Here is a 21076-nt window from a genome sequence, read left to right as displayed (position 1 = left end):
AGATGGTGCATTGATTCTCTTGAGATACGTATATTGTGCTATAAACCACCTTTTAATATCAGTTCACTTAAAATTAACACCATAATGGGTAACCTTTTTGACAAGCATGTGACAAATCATAGTAACATAGAAAACTGCCTTATTATATTGAGTCAGACCATTGGTCCATCTAGCTCAGTATTATTGAAGTTGACTGGCAGCGACTCTCCAGGGTTTCAGGCAGGAGTTTTTCCTGCCCTACCTGGAGATGCTGGGGATCTTCTGCATGCAAAGCATGTGCTCTACCACTGAACTATGGCCCCTCCCCTTCAAATCTCCCTTCAAGTTTGAAGTATGAAATACTTCAATATGTATGCAGCCTCCCTGCCATTGGGTGATTTTGCCACTGGCCTCCTGAGATAGATAACAGACAGCATCATAACATGGGAGAGAGAAGCAGACCTAACTATAAGCCAGATGATTGGGCAGTAAGATAAGTAACAATACAGATAATCTAACAGATTCAAACTGGATGTGACAGTGGCTAGGTCTGTATGGTTAAACCTGGATCATGCAAGACCAAATGAACTGCCCCCACCTGTGCCTAAACCTTTACATTGTTCAGACTCCAGTTGCTAGAAACTGATATCATAAACTTATACATATTTTCCTTTAAGCCCCTTTGCTTGTTCTGCCTAGAGATGGTACCAATATTCTATTCTAAATGGTAATTTTAATAGTTGAAACTGTACTTTCTTCCATGATGCCTGAAGCTCTGTGTTTATTTTGATAAGTCTAATTCTTACTGGCCAGGCAGGGACACCTCTCACATATTTTAGAACTACTGTCTTAGAAAATCTGTAGAAAGGAAATTTAGAAGGTAAGAGCATTTTTTCCTCTGACAAAATCTTTATAACTCCCAGTAGGGCTCAGCATGTCATGTAGTGCCTCAGAGGTATTGCTAGATTGTGCAAGGATGGAAATCAACACTTCTTGAGTGAACAGATAAACTTACTTGTATAGAATCATAGAAGAGTAGGGTTGGAAGGGACCTACAAGACTGTCGAGTCCAACCCCCTGCTCAGTGCAGGAATTCAAAGTCAGAGCATCCCTGACAGAGGGCTGTCCAGCCTCATCTTGAATGCCTCCAGTGTGGGAGAGCCCACTACCTCCCTAGGGAATTGGTTCCACTGTCGTATTGCTCTAACACTCAGGAAGTTTTTCCTGATGTTCAGCCGGAATCTGGCTTCCTGTAACTTGAGCCTATTATTCTGTGTCCTGCACTATGGAATGATCGAGAAGAGATCCTGGCTTTCCTGTCTGTGACAACCTTTCAAGTACTTGAAGAGCGCTATCCTATCTCCCCTCAGTCTTCTCGAGGCTAAACATGCCCAGTTCTTTCTCCTCATAGGGCTTTGTTTCCAGTCCCCTGATCATCCTTGCTGCCCTCCTCTGAACCCTCTCCAGCTTGTCTGCATCCTTCTTAAAGTGCAGTGCCCAGAACTGGACACAGTACTCCAGATGAAGCCTAGATGAGTTTCTTTTTCCTAGTGCAGAACTTGGCATTTATCCCTATTAAATTTCATTCTGTTGTTTTCTGCCCAGCGCTCCAGTATGATACAGGCAATCATCATACACTTTTATATTGTCTTTCTGTTTACAGGTGGGGCGGGGGACTTAACTTCCCATGAATTGGCATGGATTTTGAAGGGGATGTGAACTCTTAACCAGAGGAAATGTGAAGCCTGTTGCTGGTTCAGTCAAATGGCAGCTCCAGGGCAAGTAAAAACAAATGTGTACCTTGACAGCAGATAAGAGCTGGCTTGAAGAAAGTCTAGCCACAATTCTTGACTCTCCCTTGTCCTGCTCAAGGTTTTGAAACTTCCACCATCCCATTTGAACCAAGGAAAAGACTTTTTCTGGAGTTCTGATGCTTACCCTTTCTTATCGGAGAGTAGTTGAAAAGTCACTTTGGGGCCTCATGAGTCTGCTCATAAGAGAGGCTGCTTGCTATTACGGCGTTTTTGCCTTGCTACTAAATCTTTCTGCTAGTCATTCTAACACTGCTGACATATTAACATTATTTTGCACTTTGAATCATTTATTTGGTTGCTACTGCAAATCAAAGCACTTGAATATAAGTGTTATGTCCACTTTTTCTATTGCCCTTTAGCTGATCCATATTTATATCTTCCTGTGTACAACACTATACTTTCAGAACTACTACGGTGTATTGTAAGTACCTTCAAAATCCTGTTTGCTCAGCAATTCTTTTCTTATCTTTTTTTTAGATAGAAATCACGTAAGTTTAATTTCAGTACACAACATTAATAAATATGTCACATAGATAGGGATGTTAGTTCCTGAGCTTTCCAGTGCTTTAAAAGAACTGTTAACTAAGGAGTACAGTGCAACTGTAACAGCATAAAGTACACTAAAAAGAGAAGTATAATAATATGCTCTGGTTTCTCTTCAGATCATGTAAATATTTCGCCTTCTCATCTAGAAAGTTCAGGGCTGTATTATTTTGAATACCAAAGAGAGAGTATCAATGTGAAAACAAACATAATATTCATCACCTATTTGGGCTGCCATTTGGAAACCAGAAGTTGGCAAACAGGAAGTTTTCTGAAAGCTATGAAAGACCTATCAGCCTTGAGATTTCTCATAGATTGTTCACAGAGGTTACCTTCTCATTCTGAGAAATGAATTTGCTTGCAGAATTTGCTGCAAACAAAAGATGGTGCCTGGTGAGTACATCTCATGACACTGTTTTGCTTGTAGCAAATTCTGAATCACTCACTTCTCTTGATGTTCATTCTAGTGGCATGTATTTGGTGACACATTGCTGTGACATGAAGCAGAAGTAGATACTTTCACTTCCAACTAGCTACAGCTGTCAACTAACACTTTGCTTTCTCTTTGGCAGGGAGAGGCTGCATAAACCTAAGATTTGTTCACCATGTCACCCTAGGTAGAATCTTGGGGGTGAAGTAACTATACTTGTTGAACAGGATCTCTCTGTGTTACAGAATTGATTAATACTTGGATTCTGCAAAGGGAATATCGGGAGCTATCTCCTTTTAACCTCTGAAGTTTCTATGTATACCAAAAGGTGCCAAAATTATATAATCCTCATTTATTCCCCCACCCACCCAAATGAGCAAGTAGTTCCACTAACCCTGTAATCCAGTAGAGCTGCCTCTTGAGATTCTGTAACACATGGGGAATAATCTGTGTGCCTTGCTATTAAGTAGGCTTCTTTTACTGCAGTTCTTTTAGTACAGAGCTTGTCAACTTGGCATGGTGCCCACATTCTTCTGGTATCAGTTGCTTCAGCATGTAGAAAATGAGTTACAGGAAGTAGATAAATATTTTACCTGCTATAAAGAAACACAAATTGGATAGGAAAACAATACAGTGTTGGAGTTGACTATTTTCAATAGTCTCTTTAATAATTCTCTTGTTACTAGTGTCTAGGACCAAAGCTACAAAATGGACTACGTATATATAGTCATTCATATAAGCATTTTGAAGCAAATAAAATGAATAAGAATAAGGGTGTAATCCTATTACTTCTGCACCAGATACTCATAAGCCTTCAGACTCAGAGGCTTACGAGCATCCAGTGCAGAGTGGGAGCAGCAGCAGAGGCTATCGTCACCTCCTATGCTCCTCTCACTCTGCATTTAGCTAGTGGGATGCATTGGAGGGGGAAGGAAGGAGCCTGGAAAGGCCTCAGGATAGCCCATATTCCGGCCTCTCCAGTCCCCTCACCGCCTACTGGAATGCCCACTCTCACCCCTCTCTGAGGTTGCTGGTGCAGTTCTCCACAGGGAGGGGGCAGGGAGCACAGATTCCTGGCTCCGAGATCGGAGCATTGTCCGAAGTATTCTGTGCCCCCTCTCCAGACACTGTCTAGGGCCATAGAATTGCTCCTAATGTAATGTATTAATAGGCATAATGTGTAGTTCGTGCAATTGTTAATTCAGAATGAATTATACAGTCTTAGTGGGTATTCAGATTAAGCATTGATAAGTATACTTAGTATTTGCAATGTTATTTTGAGTTATGTACTTCAAAGTGTTGTATTAACAGGAATAAAACTATCTCACTATGTGAAATTCCACCCCGCCCCCTCTCACTGTACCCCAAGGTTGGACATATACAATAACAAAACATTGTTACAGCAGTTAATTTTGCTGTAGTATAGAACAGTATACAACACAGATTTGTATGTATTGCCTGTACAATTACTAGTAGAGGCTTGTGTAACTAACAGCATACATTCCTACATGCTACTCATATGATAATGAAAACTGAATGAATGCTATATACTGCTGTTAGTAGTTTGGCTTCTTGTCAGATGTTAAAATCTAGAGAGCCAAACTTTTTGTCCATATGACAAGTGCTTAGTCATTTTTTTAAGTCTCAATTGTGCATTCCCCTGAAAGATGGTGCGGAGACAAGAAGGGAAAGGGAAACTTCTTCTTGAGGCCTGAAGTCCTTTTAACAGAGGGATGAGATCAGTGGTGGATAAGAGCATGACCTTATGGTGGCTATGAGGCATTGGGCAGGGCAATCAAGATGTATTTGTAGCAGCTCTCAAGTTTAGGACAATATGTATAAAATAATATAACATCTGCTCTTAGGGCTTAGTATGCTATTTTAGACTAATTCCACATGTTCCACTTGCAGCCCTTTGAGTCTCTTTCCTTCTGTTGTGTGTGTGTGTGTGTGTGTGTGTGTGTGTGTGTGAGGGAGGGAGAATGCAATTTTCAGTGCAATTTAAGTTATTTTAAAAAAAATTGGCCATGCCGGAAACTGTATTTAAAATTTCATTCCAACACTGCATATTTTTGTGTTGGCTATGAACAGATCAGATGCATTCCATTTTAATCCTCCACCCATCATCTTTTCCACAGAATTGTACACATTTGTGAAAGGCCTTTTTTTTTTTTTACATTTTATTCTGTTCTCTCCCAGTACTGAAGATTTCATGAGTGAGAGGGAACATGTGCATTGGTGGTGTGGCGGGGGGGAGCACCTTGTTAGTTTTACCGGGGCTGGAAAACAATCACATGTAAATCTTTTTTCCCTGATGTCATTGCTGCTGCTGATCTGAGGAGGTATGCAGGAATTTTTGTTTTCCTTCAAATTGGGATGCATTATACCAGTGCTGGTATATGCTTTTTTAATGAGAAACTGACCAGGCATTCTTTCAATCTTGTCAGTTTTACCAAAGAGCAGTTGGGGTGGTGTCAGTGGTCAAGTAAAAGGTGCAGATTGCATCAGGGGCTGGTTGCAGAGCACTGTGGGCTGGCATCTGGGCTAGCCAGGTAGGGGAGTGTCTTAGGGGGAAAGAGTGTGGTGATATTCAAACTGAGAATAGAGAATTCACATTATTGAATTGAAAATTGTATTTATGCTGACACAATCCAGTACAGACTCTTCAAGAGTATAGCTTTGGACAGCAGTACAAATTAGCTTAGCTATTACTCAGGTTTGGAGGTCCTCAGAGTTGAGTTCTCCCTGAAATGGTTCCCTACCTAAACTTACAAGTTTGGAATAAAGCTGATGAGACGTGAAGATCCATGATCAGATCTTGTTCCTCACTTCAATTGCTTTCCAGTTGGAAAAGAACAGTAAAAGGCAGGTTTTCTCATGCATATGTGCTTACCAAGTTTTTACCTGATATTCAAAATATATAATTGAGTCTACTTGGGTATTATTGCCTATAGCCATTTATAGGAAACAACCTGTAATGTGATATAGTAAAGCAGTTCTCAGATAGAGATGTTGTGGTCCTGTTGTGTGAGCCCTTGTGTTTGCTTATTTATACAACGCTTCTGTTAATACCGTGGCTTTTTTTATTATTAAAGTCGCCACAGTCTTGTAAGGAAGTAATAGAATTCCTGAATACTTCAGTTAAGGAAATGGGTGAATTAGCAGTCATTGTATAGAAGTACAATGTGATTGTAAAACGTGATTAAGAGCTGTATTTAAAAATAGTGTTTCCTGATCTAAATGTCCACACTAGAGACATTATTTTGCACATTGGATTGGATTTGATCAGGCTTTCACCTTGGACAGGCAAAAGGAGAAAGAAGATCCCTACTTGTAAACATATTGTAGGCACTTTTTACATAATTTGCATAGCATTTTGATGAATGTGGCACTTGTCAAACACCTGTTGATAGGCAAGTTACACCTTTTCTACAGTTGTGTTCTTAAATGTGAAATTACTGAAGACTGAATCTTGGCCTTTAAGACTTGACATGCAAAATTCTATAAGGGCACAATCACTGGCTCGGGGATGTTGGGAGTTGTGGGACTTATTTCCATTGAAACATGCAAAGGATTGTGCCCTAAGTTTAGTTACCAATGCAATGATCTTTCCTTTTGGTAACTGAAATAATAACTCCAAAGATCTAGAGTGGCAGTCAGAGGGATGTACTTTCATGGAAAGAAGCCACAATTTCTTTTCCTTTTTCAAGGATGAAAATGCTGGACTCTCATTTTTCCCCAATTTCTGTTCTTTCCATGGATTTGTCTTTTGGAATAGCAAAAATTCTATACTGGAATCCCACTCTCCACTGGCAGCAACTGGGGACTAAGCTGCACATGCAGAGGGCTTAGCTTGCCTATCTTAAAGTATCATGAGGCCTACAGGTTTGAAGGATGAGAGGGGGTTTGGAATGCTTAAGTGGAACAAAAATATTCAAAATGCTGTATAACCCACGTAAATTTTAAAACCAACATTAAAAATGCAAATATAAAAAAATCTTAATTGGTATCACATTTTATAGCAGAATTTGAATTGCATAATTTAAGACAGTAAGGATGAATTCCAACAACACCGCCTTGCCCAATTTTTCGTGTTCCTGTTAATTGCCTCGTTCTGTGGGAATTGTACATTACATATTGGATTTTGTATCAGAAACAGAAAAATCGTGGGTGGTGTCTGATGAATGTAAGAGGAATGTGTTAAATCAAATGGAATAATACATTAAAGTCATATAATGATGCATTTCTTCTAGAGATGTAAATTTTTTGGAAATTTTGAAACCATGGGAAAATATCATTTATCCTGGGGGGAAATGGAAATTTGGGGAAAAATGGAAATATATGCAATAGGTTTCTTATCAAACCTAAACATATTTGACTGATTTAACAACATAAAATGCATCCTGTATAACTTAACTAGCATATACAATTGTAGTTTTTGACCTATTTATGAAATTTACAGAGCAATCTATGCATGTTTACTCAGAAGTAAGACTTACTTAGTCTGTTTAGTGGAGGTTTCTCCGAGGTAAGTGTTCATAAGATTGCAGCCTTAAAAGTATAGGTAACTCACTTTTATACACACAAAATTATGAATAGAGCCAATAAAACAGAGGTATTTGCAAACTGATGCAACTTATGCTACCTAAGCACATGTCTTAGTTTTTGCCATCTGGGTAGTTGGAAAAAATAAAAATTGAAAGTAGAAACCACAAATTTTAAAAGCAAGTGTGTGCTTCTCTGAAAAGATGGCACCACCATCAAAGTGCAGAAATGGATTTTGAATTTAAGTATTGTATATGTCTGCAGCAGGGGTTGGCAATCTTTTTGTCCCTAGGGGCTGCATGTGGCAGTGGTCGGCAGGTTGGGGGTTGCATACCCACAGTGGGCAAGGCCTCAGCTGGCAGCAGGTAGAGCCAGAGTGGGGCATGGCCCCTCTCCCTCACACACACACACACACACACACACACACCAAAATTATCTGAGTGGTGTTCTCCTTACCTTAGATACAGGTTTATGAGGTGGGCAGGAGCTTTTCCTTCTTGTTTTGTACATTGTTTAAAAAAAGATGCTACTCTCTGTAGCTTTGCCTGCTAGGTGCATGTTTTCCCCCTTTTGTTTGCAATTTAAAATTAAAGTTTAAAAGTGACAGTATTGTGGAGGAACTCAGATGTGCTGGTGCTCCATACAGATGTAGTTGTATTTTGATCGACTTTATCCTGACATCTTGGCTCAAGAATTCATTTTGTTCTGGAAGATGCTGCGTGGAAAGTTACCAGGAATGGCAATACTGTCCTGGATGGTTGCTACAGGACCAAAAATATATGGGTTTCCTTCATTGATTAAAGGAAATTGCTCCCATGTAACCATGGAAACATGAAAATGACTACCTGATTACCAAGTCACCACTCAGTCAATGGACCCATGAATGTGCCTTTAAATTCGTCAGTCCAAAGCCTTGACAGGAAATCTGGCCCAATCCTGAGATGTTCCCACCCACTATACTGTACAGTAGGTTTAAATACCACCTGTGAAATGCATGTGATACCATTTTTTTGAAATATACATCATTGATTATCTTCTACTGCAGTGCTAGATTGAGCTCAGTTGAATAACATGGAACCTCCCTGAGCTTTGCCTGCTTAACCTACAATATTCTGGCCACTGAGAAAAATACTTCAGTAGCCCCAGATTAATTCCAGATTGGTATTGAGAGAGTCTGCCCAGCCCTCTTTTTAACTTAAGTGGTGTCAGTTATTTTCTTGGTAACAAGTGTTTAATTGTAGTAAGCTGAGTCATTTGACCTGATACACCAGCTGATACTCCAGTTCTAGCTTTATGTCAGATGTTTCAAAATAGAAATCTCTAGAGGCCGTCTGTATGTAGATGTTCTATTTGCTATTTTTCTTGTACAAATTTAGTAACATCATACTTTTTTTGTTACAGCCTGTCTGTAGTGTTGGATTTGAAAGTATGACAATATTTTCTCTTATTAGAGCAAGTTCTTAAAGTGAACACACTATCTGTGGAATGTGCTCATTACAGATTTAGAATATTTTGTTTCATAATTCTTTGGTAACTTTTAAGTTGAGATCCTTCATCACTTTTATTAAACACTTATATATGTCGAAATGCTCAAAGAAACAGAGCCATGCATATGATGTGAGAGAGATGTATAGATAGGTGCAGGCTTGATTCTCAATGGATGAGTATCACCAGGAACTGGAAACAAGTATGGCTTTTTCCCCAGTTGGTAAATCCAAAGTGCACTTTTAACATTTCTTCTAAGTGGATGATTGTCATTCACTCCTATGAGAAACAGGATGACCCAGTATGCATCACCCTTCTGGTTATAATGACAAGTATTTTGCCAAGTTAATGAACAATATTTTTTGTCTTATTTATTAAGGGATTTTTTTATCCTGCACTTCATAAAACAATTTTTCCCAGAGCTGCTTTACAAACACACACACACACACACACACACACACACGCTACAATTGATAAAGAGAGAGGTTCCTGGTTTTCAAAAACATCTTCAAAAGCCCTTCAACATTCTAGTGTTCTTAATGAGGGTCTTCTAATGCAAGGGCTGAACTGAAATATAAAAAAAGATTCTTGGTCTCTTGAGTCCCAGTAATGCATCTTGAGATGCCATGTCTTACATCATGCATTTTTACTGGTTGAGATGAAATTTTTGCTGGGAAAATTGTGTATAATCAAGAGCGTAATATGGCTCATATATATATATATATATATGAGAAACTATACTTTGATATGCCTCTTCTTTTGCAGGTTCTTCAATAGTTATGAACTCTCGGTTACGAGCACTAGGTGGGAGAATAAATAACATTCGTGCATCAGAACTACCAAAAGAACGAACCCGATCTGAGATCATTTGCAATGTCCACTTTCTGAATGGCTCAGTGCAAAGCTTCAAAGTTAGCGTAAGTCTCAACATTTTGAAACAAATGCATGAAATCAGTAAAGTAATCATGAACTTAGCTATCTTCATAGAAATCTTGTAGGTAAGATATATATAGTCGAAAACTAGAAGTTCTCAGAATTTCATTCTAAAAAGAAGTGGCTTAATTAAGGTATAGAATACAGTAATTATGTGTGAACTATGCCAACAAGTACAGCTGGCTAGTGACCCAAATAATGCAATAAATAAATAAAATATGGCGGCAGTTTTGTTTCCCTTTATATCTTTTGAAGCTCATTCATCGACTGAACATATCCCTGCAAAATGGGTATGTATTTAAATATAAATGAATATATGTTTATCATCCAGTTTCAGACTTATGGAGGGCTGGGGTGGGGGATCATTGTGGTTACCCACCCATGACATAGAAGCTGGGGAGTGATGAAGGAAGCCTTCAGTCTCTTCATACCACTTGTCCCATTAGTATTTTCCCTTTATTACTATATGATCTTTTGTATTATTAAGCAGTCTGGAGTTGGAGATGGACAGCAGTTTTTAAGAGAACTGAAAGTGACTTGAGAGAGTCATTGCTTCCCATGGTGTGCATGCATTTCTATTGTACCTCACTCTCCTCTGATCAAGCAGTTTTTTCCAGCTTTGGAAACAATACCAGAGATGAAAGTGGGGAGAGGCTATATAGCAGCAACAGTGATCCCTCTTTCAAACTTCCTTCAAAGAAGAAACTATTGCCTGTGTGCAACTAGAGATGTCAAATTTTTGGAATTTTTAAAGCCATGGATGACCTGCCCCCCGCCAGTTTTTTTTTTCCCCAGAGGGAAAAAACACATTTTGGGGGTGTCAGAGTTCCCCTTATGACCTCTGAGCAACTCCTTAAGGATCTCTTGCCTCCTTAAAAGTCCCACCTTTCTTCTTTTACCTTCGCCTTTCCAGTAATGTGGGGTTTAGGCTGTAGATGTGGCGTGATTGATACTCTAGACATAGGGTATCCACAACAGTTTATTGGTAAATTAAAGCAAGCAAATCACAACTAAATGTATCTACACCGTAGAGCTGAGTGATACAAAAGCTTTAAGAGAAAGTAAAAATTTCAAAATGCAAGTTCCTTTACCCTAGCTGCCTTAGACTTCTAAGTAAACAAAAGAAATAAAAGAAAACATATTAATTAGAGACAAATAGTCTCATACAATTACAAAATTAAGACCAACAGCATATTTTGTTAAACTTTTATAACAATATTGAAAACATTTAATTCTGCTTATAGTGTGTGTGTTTGTGTGTACATATAATGCAGTACTGCAGTCTTAAAAACAGTTTTGTTGAAAGCGGAATTTGAGTACCAGAATCCTTTCATTTTTGAATTTGTCTATATCTTGTTAATGAAGGGTGGTCTTACTCTGTGCTGTACATTTTAAAATTGCAAATAAGCTCTTTTGTGTGTAAATAAGTTAATGTGAACAGGCGCTGGCCTGCAGCTGAGTTTTATAAATGGTTTATGAAGAGAAATTAAGAAGCTTTATGTAAATGTTTATAGGTCTTCCATTTATTCTTAGTAGAAATCTCCCTTTTATATGTGACTGTTAGATAATGTTTCAAAAGATGTAGTTTTATTATCAGGCAAAGGTATTAAACTATTTTACTAAACACATTTCCTTTTTGTTTTTCAGAAACAAGATACTGGTCAGGTGTTGTTGGATTTGGCTTATAATCACTTGGATGTGACAGAGAAGGAATATTTTGGCTTACAACACTGTGAAGAGTCAGCGGATTCACCAGTAAGGAAATGTATTAATATTTACAGTGCAGATCTAAAACATTTGCAATTAACAAGCTATCTAACTTCTTTCTTTTTTTTACTTTTGCAGAGATGGCTTGAATCTGGCAAGCCAGTTCGGAAACAGCTAAAAGGTAATGCTTTAAAATCTTCTTGCATTCTTTAGCCATAAAATCTTTCTGCAGTGACTCACAAAAAACGATTACCATGGTTTGTGGCCAATGCCGGTTATGAAGGACTAATAATATTTAGCGGGATCCTGTGAACAATTTCAAAGCACTGAACAGCAATAAAGGAGTTGGTGGAGTAGATGATTGCGATCCAACTTCATGAGGTAATTTCAGCATCCAGGTGCAGCAATGGCAAAGAGTATTTTATGTGGTGATAAGGGTTTTGATTCTTTCTTCAGATAGACATAATATAACAATTATCCAATACACTCCAGTTTGGATTATTTGGATCTGCAGTGGATCATCAGTTAATGACCTCGGGGAAGTTAGGTGGGGGTTTGCCTTATTCACCATCACCCTGCTATAGCCAAAGAAGCAAACTGCACGGAATAAGCAACATCAGCAAGGAAGCAGCTTTACACTGATTGGACAGAGTAGATCGAGTGCTTCTACATGTCCTCAATAAATACTTCTAGATTAGGCCTTCTTGCTGGCCTCAACAACTAGGAGGCTTTGCTTTATTACTGTCTTCACCTTTGCCTTTTTCCCTCTATGCCTTTGCCTAACCCTGTTCTTCCCTTTGTGTATTGGGAGCTGCATCTGACAATTGTTACATTATGTCTATTTTTACCTACTCCCCACCCTTCCCTAAAAATAAAATACCAACAACCCAACCAAAAGACCCTACTCCCCTTGAGAGGTCTCAGTATTTGATGATTCTAAGCCAACTGAATTAAATGTGAAAGCACACAGAGTAATCTATTCCACTGAAAATATTATTTGTGTTTTTAAAAATTGTAAATTACTTTTATTTATTTAATCTATTTTGATGATTAAAGAACAGTTATTAAAGAAATGTCTTTAACTGACATTCTTATTGAGGGCTTCTTGAGAATGGAGGTTATAATAATGGAGGTTTATTTATTTTGTGTTTTAAGAAGGTAACGCATTAGATTTTGTTGCTTTTATGATCAAATCTCATCTGGTATTTTATATGGTATAATTTTTCTCCTAAGGTTTTAAAATGTGTGTGTGTGTGTATGTGTATATACTGTATAAAATGAGGAAATAGATACACTGATTCTAATTTTGTAAACTGTTGTAGGAGGTTTCCCCTGTAGCCTACATTTCCGAGTAAGGTTTTTTATACCTGATCCAAACACATTGCAGCAGGAAGAAACCAGGTAATTGTTTTTATTTTCAAAATTCCTAACCATGTGTAGCCAGCAGCCTTCTTAACCTGGTATTTGCAGGAAATATACCAGGATTGCTGACTTTTACATGCAGTTGGCACAAATACATTTGTATGATAGAATTGCATTTTAAAGTTGATCGTTAAAGTGCTCTAGTGTATACACAGATAGGTAAAAACTGTAATAGCAGATGCAAAATGCTGTGTATTGGGTTAGTAATCAGGTGTCAATTTAGTTAAGACCTTCTGCTATTCAGCATGCCCATTCTTCAATTGCATTACTATTCATGCTTCAGGGGTGAGGCTTCCAATTTAGATAATAATTAAACCCTGGGACAAAGGTAGAAAAATGCTTCTGTCCCAACCACAAAGTGGTTTTTAGCTGAAACAGTAAGATTAAAGGGTTTAAGGATGTTGAAATAATGCACCCCCATAACAATAGCTGTGTAACTGAAATGGCACCATAAGTCTTTAAAGAATGCTGCAAAACAATGTATGAAAATAATATTTATAAGGAATGCAAATTCTATCATGATATGTTAATTGTATGAAGGTACTCCAGAGTAACATTAACAATATGTGTTTGAGGTCAAATTGATCCATATAGAGTTATGACTTTGTGAAGTATAAGCTTCGTTGTTAATTTTCTGTGTTTCTGATGGTGACGTTCTAATCCTTATGTGTTAGATTAACGGATCCATCATAATTTTCTCTAAATATATTTTCTCTGCTGGTTTTAATTTGGTTTTATGTGCTGGAATGGTGTTATTATTTGCTTCTGGTTTTATCTTGGTTTTATTCTGTGCTGTTTTAATTTTTCATTTTAATGTTTGTATTTTACATTTTTAATGTATTGTACACCACCCGGAGAACTTTGGTTATTGGGCAGTTTAAAAGTACAGTAAATAAATATAAATGTGTGTGTAAGGTAAATTAGGGAAAACATGTTTAGAGTATACAGCAATAGTAGCACAAAAGAGTTTTTAAAATATAGTTGGTTAATTGTAGCAATTATTTCTGAATTCTGTTTTTTAGACATTTATTCTTCTTGCAATTGAAGTCTGACATTTTGGGAGGAAGGTAACAAATCCTTTCTAAAGCAATTTCATTGATTAACTGTTGAACAGACAAGGGGAAAAAATACAGCTTCAATACGGCTATGGAGAAAACATGTAAAAATTTAAAGCCTCCGAGAAACTGGTGGTTGTACTAACAAACAGGCGTGGTTGAGCTCTTGTAAGAATGGAGTTTCACAAGGTATACAGGGCGTATGGGTTGCTAAAGGGAGCACTGTATGGAGTCCATCAACCTACTGCAAGTCTTCTCCTTTGTAAGCAGAAGGCATTCTATGAGAATGGAATCCCAATGCAGGTTATGATGTATTGCAGAGTGCTGTCCCAGGAGGCTGTTCCAAGTGGTCCAGAGCCTGGTCGGTCCAGTGGCTCTGGAACCACTGGAGCATTCTAAGGCCTCCTGTGAGGCCTTGGCAAGGCACTTTGCTGATAAAATTGATTGGATTAGGAGTGTTATTCTGTGCGCTGTAGATACAGTTAGTGAGCAAGAGGCGGCCTGTGGCAAACCTGTTTTGTTGGATCAGTTCCAGCTTCTTCCTTCTGATGAAGTGGACAAGGTGCTTTCATCTCTAAGGCCAACCACCTGCTTACTTGATCCTTGCCCATCTTGGCTCATTATGAGCTGCAGAGAGAGATTGGGTGAGGGGATCAGGGCAGTGGTGAACGCCTCCCTTGAGGAGGGAGTGATGCCATCAGCCCTCAAGGAGGCAGTGATAAGACCACTCTTAAAGAAGCCCTCCTTGGATCCCCAAGTTCTGAACAACTTTTGCCCAGTCTCGAATCTGCCATTTTGGGGCAAGGTGCTTGAGCAGGTGGTGGCGATGCAGTTGAAGGCACACTTGGAAGAAGCCGATTATCTAGACCCATTTCAGTTGGGCTTCAGGCCTGGGCATGGGACAGAAACGGCCTTGGTCGCCTTGGTGGATGATATGAGGAGGGCTCTGGATAGGGGTGAGTGCTCCTTCCTTGTTCTCCTCGACCTCTCAGCGGCTTTTGATACCATTGACCACGGTATCTTCCTGGACCGCCTGGAGGGGTTGGGCATTGGAGATACCATATTGCGGTGGTTCCGGTCCTTCCTCTCCGGCAGGTACCAGAGGGTAGCACTGGGAGTGGAGGTTTCGGACTGGTGGCCACTCACTTGTGGGGTGCCACAGGGTTCCATCCTCTCCCCGATGCTATTTAACATCTATGTGAAGCCGCTGGGTGCTATCATCAGGAGGTTTGGGATGCGGTGTCATCAATACGCGGATGACACGTAGCTCTACCTCTCGTTCAAATCTTCACCAAGGTTGGCTGTAGAATCCCTGTTCAAATGTCTGGAGACAGTGAGTGGCTGAATGGGGAGGAATAAGCTGAAGCTGAACCTTGACAAGACCGAGGTACTTTTGGTGGGAGACAAGAGGAGGCTGGGGAATGTTGACCTGGTGTTGAATGAGGTATGGCTACCCTTGAAAGACCAGGTCCGCAGCCTGGGGGTCATTTTGGACTCCCAGCTGTCCATGGAGGCTCAGGTGTCAGCTGTGAGCCGGACAGCGCTGTATCAACTCCATCTGATATGGTGGCTGCGCCCCTTCCTTCCCGACCATCTGCTCCCATCGGTAGTACATGCCCTGGTCTCCTCTTGTTTAGACTACTGTAATGCGCTCTATGTGGGATTACCCTTGAAGACAGTTCGGAAGCTGCAGCTGGTACAGAACGTGGTGGCTCGCCTGATTAAAGGCAGCCGCTGGCAAGATCACATCACTCCAGTGTTGAAGGAGTTGCACTGGTTACCAGTTGTTTTCTGGGCCAAATTCAAGGTGTTGTTTTTGACCTTTAAAACCCTATATGGTTCCAGCCCAGCCTATCTTAAAGAGCGCTTCCAGCAACACCAAACAGGCTGCTTAACAAGATCAGCCTCGGATGGCCTTCTCTCTGTCCCATCAGCCAGGACAGCTAAACTGGTGGGGACGAGGGAGAGGGCCTTTTCTGTGGTGGCCCCCACTCTATGGAACTCCCTCCCTAGGGAACTCCGCCATGCCCCCTCTTTAATGAGCTTCCGCCGCGCATTAAAAACGTGGTTGCTCAGGCAGGCATTTGGGATGGGTTAGGGTATTTTAGAAAATGTTTTCACTGTAGAATTTTATTGTTTTAAACTGTTTTATTATATACTTTGTACAAGTGGTGACCAGCCAGACGGGCGATTAATACATTTAATAAATAAATACATACATACATAACTTTGTGTGACAGGCGCAATATTTGGAGATGCTTATTCCCTGTTTATCATCACAAATGAAAGTGCTCAGTCTCATCAAAATCTTAATACTCCTTTTCTACAAAATTTCTAGTATGTTAACTGTAAATCAACTCTGGGTCAGTTTTATTGGTACATCTATCAGTTAATTATTTTCATTTTCAGTAGATGGATAGCTTTTTCCAATTTTTCAGAAGTGAAAATGCTTTCTTGATTTCCAAAACAAATGTGAAACAAAATTATCTATTTAATTATCTATTTATTATCTACACTGTAAAATGTGTAGCAACTTTGTGCAGGTGTTCCAAGTGCATATACCGTAAAGATTGTGGATGTATTCACACAGACTTTTCACTATACACTGCTTGAAGGGTCCTGTAGGCCTGAAATATGGGATAAAAACCAAAGAAAAAAATTCCTTTTGTATTTGAAAGATGAGTACTATCTTTAGGCATAGATCTGATGACCTTATTATAACTGCAATAGACATTTTGTGGTGCTTGGAGGATGTGTAAATGCATTCTAAGTACATCAGCCCATAATCTTTGTGCTGCATTTTGGCATATACCGATAGTTCAGACAGAAGGTTATCAACCTTTTCAATTTTCTCTTTCAGGTTGTTTTGCCCTGTTAATTCAGCAGTGGTACTTGCATCATATGCAGTTCAGTGTAAGTAGTGATGTATATTATTGTCAGTGAAATATTTGCTACTATTTCACCGGAATGTGAACATGTAAAAGATTATACCTTTTGGGCCACATTGGCCAGTTTTTTAGCCAGTTCCATATTGTGTGATCTTATAACAGGCTCATCACAGCTCTATGAGTTTTAGCTGAGGAACCCTTTAGTAATTATGAAGCCATTCTGAGAATTGGGTTCTCTGAACAGATTTGGTTCGATGGATATGACATTAAGCATCCCTGTGGAATGCATTCTCACACATTAGATTTCATTAGTATTTGGGGAGATTTTTTTAGGCATTTCCTAAAAAAACAATACCCACAAGAAAATATAAATATATAATGCACATTATAATGTTCATTTGAAATGCTCTCCATTTTGGAAGGGGAGTGGCTATTACCTAAGAACATAAGAGGAGCCATGCTGGATCAGACCAAGGGTCCATCTAGTCCGGCGTTCTGTTCACACAGTGGCCAACCTGCTGTCGACCAGGAACCCACAAGTAGGACATGAGTGCAACAGCATCCTCCTGCCCATGTTCCCCAGCAACTGGTGTACATAGGCTCACTGCCTCTGGTACTGGAGGTAGCACATAGCCATCAGGACTAGTAGCCATTGAGAGCCTTTACCTCTGTCTTTGTTTCACAAGTCTAGTCTTCTCCGTGCCTGTTCCGGTTGTCTTGTAGACTGATGCCTCCTAAATCTGACATCAAGACAGAGCAATACTCAGTTGATTTTGGAACCAGGAGGAATCCACAATCATAGATACAAGTGGGACATCAACCATTTGCTGCATTGCTGTGATTGTTGCATGGAAACTTCACAGATCCATCACTCACTATATAGAAACTTAGGATAGTCAACTGAATTTCCTATTGACATCTAGGACCAGCAGACGATTTAGTTTTTAATTCTTGATGATAGGGTTCTTTTGAGTTTGGTTTTAAATGGCAGATATTATGAAAGGGTTCAAATTATATTTTACTAAATTGACGAAAAGCGCAAAGGAGCCAGGCTTTTGAGCTTATGGCTGAATGCCTACAAATGGTATCTTGCCTACCCAGAATATCACTGCTCTTTTTTTACACTCAGGGGACCAGTTCCCTGGCCCTGATTCTTGGATTTAGGAAGCATGTTAAATGAACAACTTTCCTAATTTCCTGCCCTTTCTTGACAGGGAAGCAAGCTTGGTCTGTGACACTACTGTCAATAACATCACCCCCAATAAACCATAAGAGCAAGGTAGCAATTACTTCAACACCAGGCAAAACAGTGTTTAGCCAGCATGTCTCCTTCCTGTGTCTGAATCTTATGGAACCTGGACCAGGTAGTTGTTCCATTGAGATTCACTGTGTTATTGCTAGCTGTGGTTTCTCACACATCATCCAGTCTAGAGGGAGGAAAGTGGAGCACTGTTAGGAACTTCCATAAAAGTTACATGCAAACATTATTCACTGTGCCAAATGTAGAACAAGATTTTGTTAAACACTTCGTATTTATGTTAAAGCAAATAATTTTTTGTGTGCGTTCTCCCCCGTCCCCGCAAAAAAAGCTCAGCTTGGAGACTACAATGCTTCCATCCATCTTCCAGGATATCTTTCAGACTATCGCTTTACACCAGAGCAAAATACAGATTTCCTAACCAAAGTAGAATCATTACATGAACAGCACAGGTAATTGCAATTGGGGGATGGGGGGTTGTTAACATTTTATTGAAAGATTTATTGATTTTATAATACAACCTCCATTTTTCTTTTTCTCTTGCAATTCGTACATCTAAGTAGGGAATGAATCGTCTATCGTACCGAGTGTGTGGTGGTGAAGCCCCTAAACCTGACTGGCCAAACTGGTGGTGATGGCATGGAATGTTTCATGTTTTGCATTTATTTTATTTTATTATTTTATTGATTCTTCTGTATGCCAACGGTTTTCACTGAGGGGCAGCATAAGAAATGTCTCATATATGTATACACACATACACACACGCACACACAATTTAACATTAACGAGCATTAGACAGCTTTGTGAGCGCTTCAGCCCAGCTAGCACATGCGACTCCAAAGCAGTGACTCCTTATTTCAATCACAGACACCTTTACCATCCAGTCCTCCTGACGCATATGCTGTTGAGGCTGCTGAACATGTAGCTGGGACATTAGGCTTCAGCAAAACGAAAGGTGTGACCAGCAGGCTTTGTGTCTCAAGAAGGGCTCGTTCACCCAGCTCAGCTGTCTGTAACGTATGATGGGTGGGCAGAAGGTGTGATGTGTTGGACTTCAGCTTTGGACTCCATTTAAGTTGGACTCCAGATGTGTTGGACTTCAGCTTCCAGAAGCCTCTGCCAGCATGGCTAATGGTCTGGAGTGCTGGGAATTGAAGTCCAAAATATCCCAAGATCTAGTTTGTGACCACCCCGATGTATGGCATCCAGATCAACACCTGGTGTTTTGAACGCAAACCTATGCAGAGATCAGTCACTACCTGTTTCACCCCTAAATCTTGTTGGTTTTGGTCAAGTGCAAATGGAGCAGAGATAGAAGGATGTTTTGTACCCTTCTAAAAACATTCTGAAATCATTCTAGACCAGTGCTGGAACATTTGAGGAGCTCAGAGTGGCTTACATATGGCCCACAGGTAGCCTCCTGCTGAGCCTTAGGTAGCCCCCCTACCTTACAGAGCCAGGCCTATTTTAGCAAAATAACTGAATCATGAGCCTTCAGGCCATTCTCTGAAATGAAATATTCATAGAAATGCATATTTCTAGCATGGCCCCCTGATCACATTTCCTTTCACAATCAGGAAGGAAGCTGTCTCTGGGCATCATGATTCTTATAGTGGATCAACCTCTAATGTGTTAATTACAAATTTATATACCATTTTCCAGTAAAATTATTAAAGTGTTTTTCATCATCAAAAATATAACAATAAAATGCAGTATAATAATCAGTGCTCAATAGAGATATTGGAGAAATCTGCAACGATTCAAGTGAGTTTGGCTTTCTATGAATCCTACCTGTGGCTTCTGCATAGGACTGGTTTTTTCTCAGTTGCATGGAGTTGTGGACCATTTTTTACCTTTAGGGGGAATTTGTGCAAATGTGCATTAGTGCCAATGCACATTTGCACACAGGAACGAAATTCTCGTATATGTGTGTGTGTGTGTGTGTGTGTGTGTGCGTGTGATATATATATGATTCTGTCACTGAGCAGATAATTTTGTGAACTACTCAGAGAGCTCTGTTATTGGGTAGTATAGAAATGTAATAAAATAAATAAAAATAATGGAACAGAAGGCACCCGTTCCATCTGTGAAATACAGATGGAACGGATTTAACAAAATCCGTACATCCCTAGTGCTTAACAGTAAAATTATAACTATACTGGCTGGGTATAGTTACCTGAGGGAAAGCCTGCATGAAGAGGTAGGTTTTAAGCAGACATCCAAAGATCAAAACTGTAGATGCCTGACTAATGTCAGTGGGGAGTGCATTCCGGAGGGCAGGTGCTACAACACTAAATGCTCTACTACAAGTACTCCTGAGGTGAACCTCAGGACCATGTGGCACCCTCAGAAGTGCTCCTTCCAAAGATCGCAAAGACTGGACAGGGACATAGGCAATGAGGCGATCCTTATGGTTACCTGGTTCCCAAGGTGTTTAGGGCATTACATGTTAACAACCAAACTTTAAACATTTTTGAAATGGCATATGCAACACTGTGCCATAACAATCATGTATTTTTAAAAGTACTTTCCCAATCACCCCTCTCCTGTGGTTTTTAATCCCATGCTCAGGAGGCTGCAGGAAGGGAACAATACCTCTTCCCAGTCCCCTGCATTGGAAAAACAAATTAGCATTAGAATCACACAGCTCTTGAGAACAATATTTCCTTCTGAATTTTTAACTACCAGCTTCTGCGTTATTTATAAAAAGAAAGATTTAGAACTAATTGCATGCCTGGTTCAATAAATGGAGCACCGCCACAGGATGTGCATAAATTCTTCAAATGAGCATTGAACGCCACTGAGATTATGGAGCTTGGTGCAAAGCCTGTTTTCACTAGGAGCTAGTTGTTGATTTAGGAAGCTTGAACTATACCTGCTGCTTAAATAGTAAATATCACAACAGCTTGGATAACATCTAGCTAAAAAAGTAATTTTCAGTGGTGACAGACAGGAAACAATCAAGGACCACCTTAGAAATACATCCAAAGCCAATCTGTATTACTACCACCACCCCT

The 21076-nt window shown here is 39.7% G+C and overlaps 1 protein-coding gene across 6 annotated transcripts in view; it reads left to right on the top strand.

The window, feature by feature from the left end:
• Positions 1-21076, top strand: part of PTPN3 (protein tyrosine phosphatase non-receptor type 3) — a 119165-nt gene that overhangs the window by 12794 nt on the left and 85295 nt on the right. For all 6 annotated transcript variants that reach the window (XM_084857556.1, XM_084857558.1, XM_084857554.1 and 3 more), the window contains exons 2-8: positions 9562-9713; positions 11377-11484; positions 11575-11617; positions 12759-12837; positions 13881-13925; positions 16774-16826; positions 18391-18511. In XM_084857556.1, the coding sequence (XP_084713682.1) occupies positions 9576-9713; positions 11377-11484; positions 11575-11617; positions 12759-12837; positions 13881-13925; positions 16774-16826; positions 18391-18511 (587 nt within the window). In that variant the 5' untranslated portion in view covers positions 9562-9575. The remainder of the gene's footprint in view (positions 1-9561; positions 9714-11376; positions 11485-11574; positions 11618-12758; positions 12838-13880; positions 13926-16773; positions 16827-18390; positions 18512-21076) is intronic.

This window comes from Heloderma suspectum, chromosome 5, assembly GCF_057233095.1.
Source record: "Heloderma suspectum isolate Gila_16-S chromosome 5, 16-S_ref, whole genome shotgun sequence".
Lineage (NCBI taxonomy): Eukaryota > Metazoa > Chordata > Lepidosauria > Squamata > Helodermatidae > Heloderma > Heloderma suspectum.
This window is presented reverse-complemented; position numbering and strand designations above follow the sequence as displayed.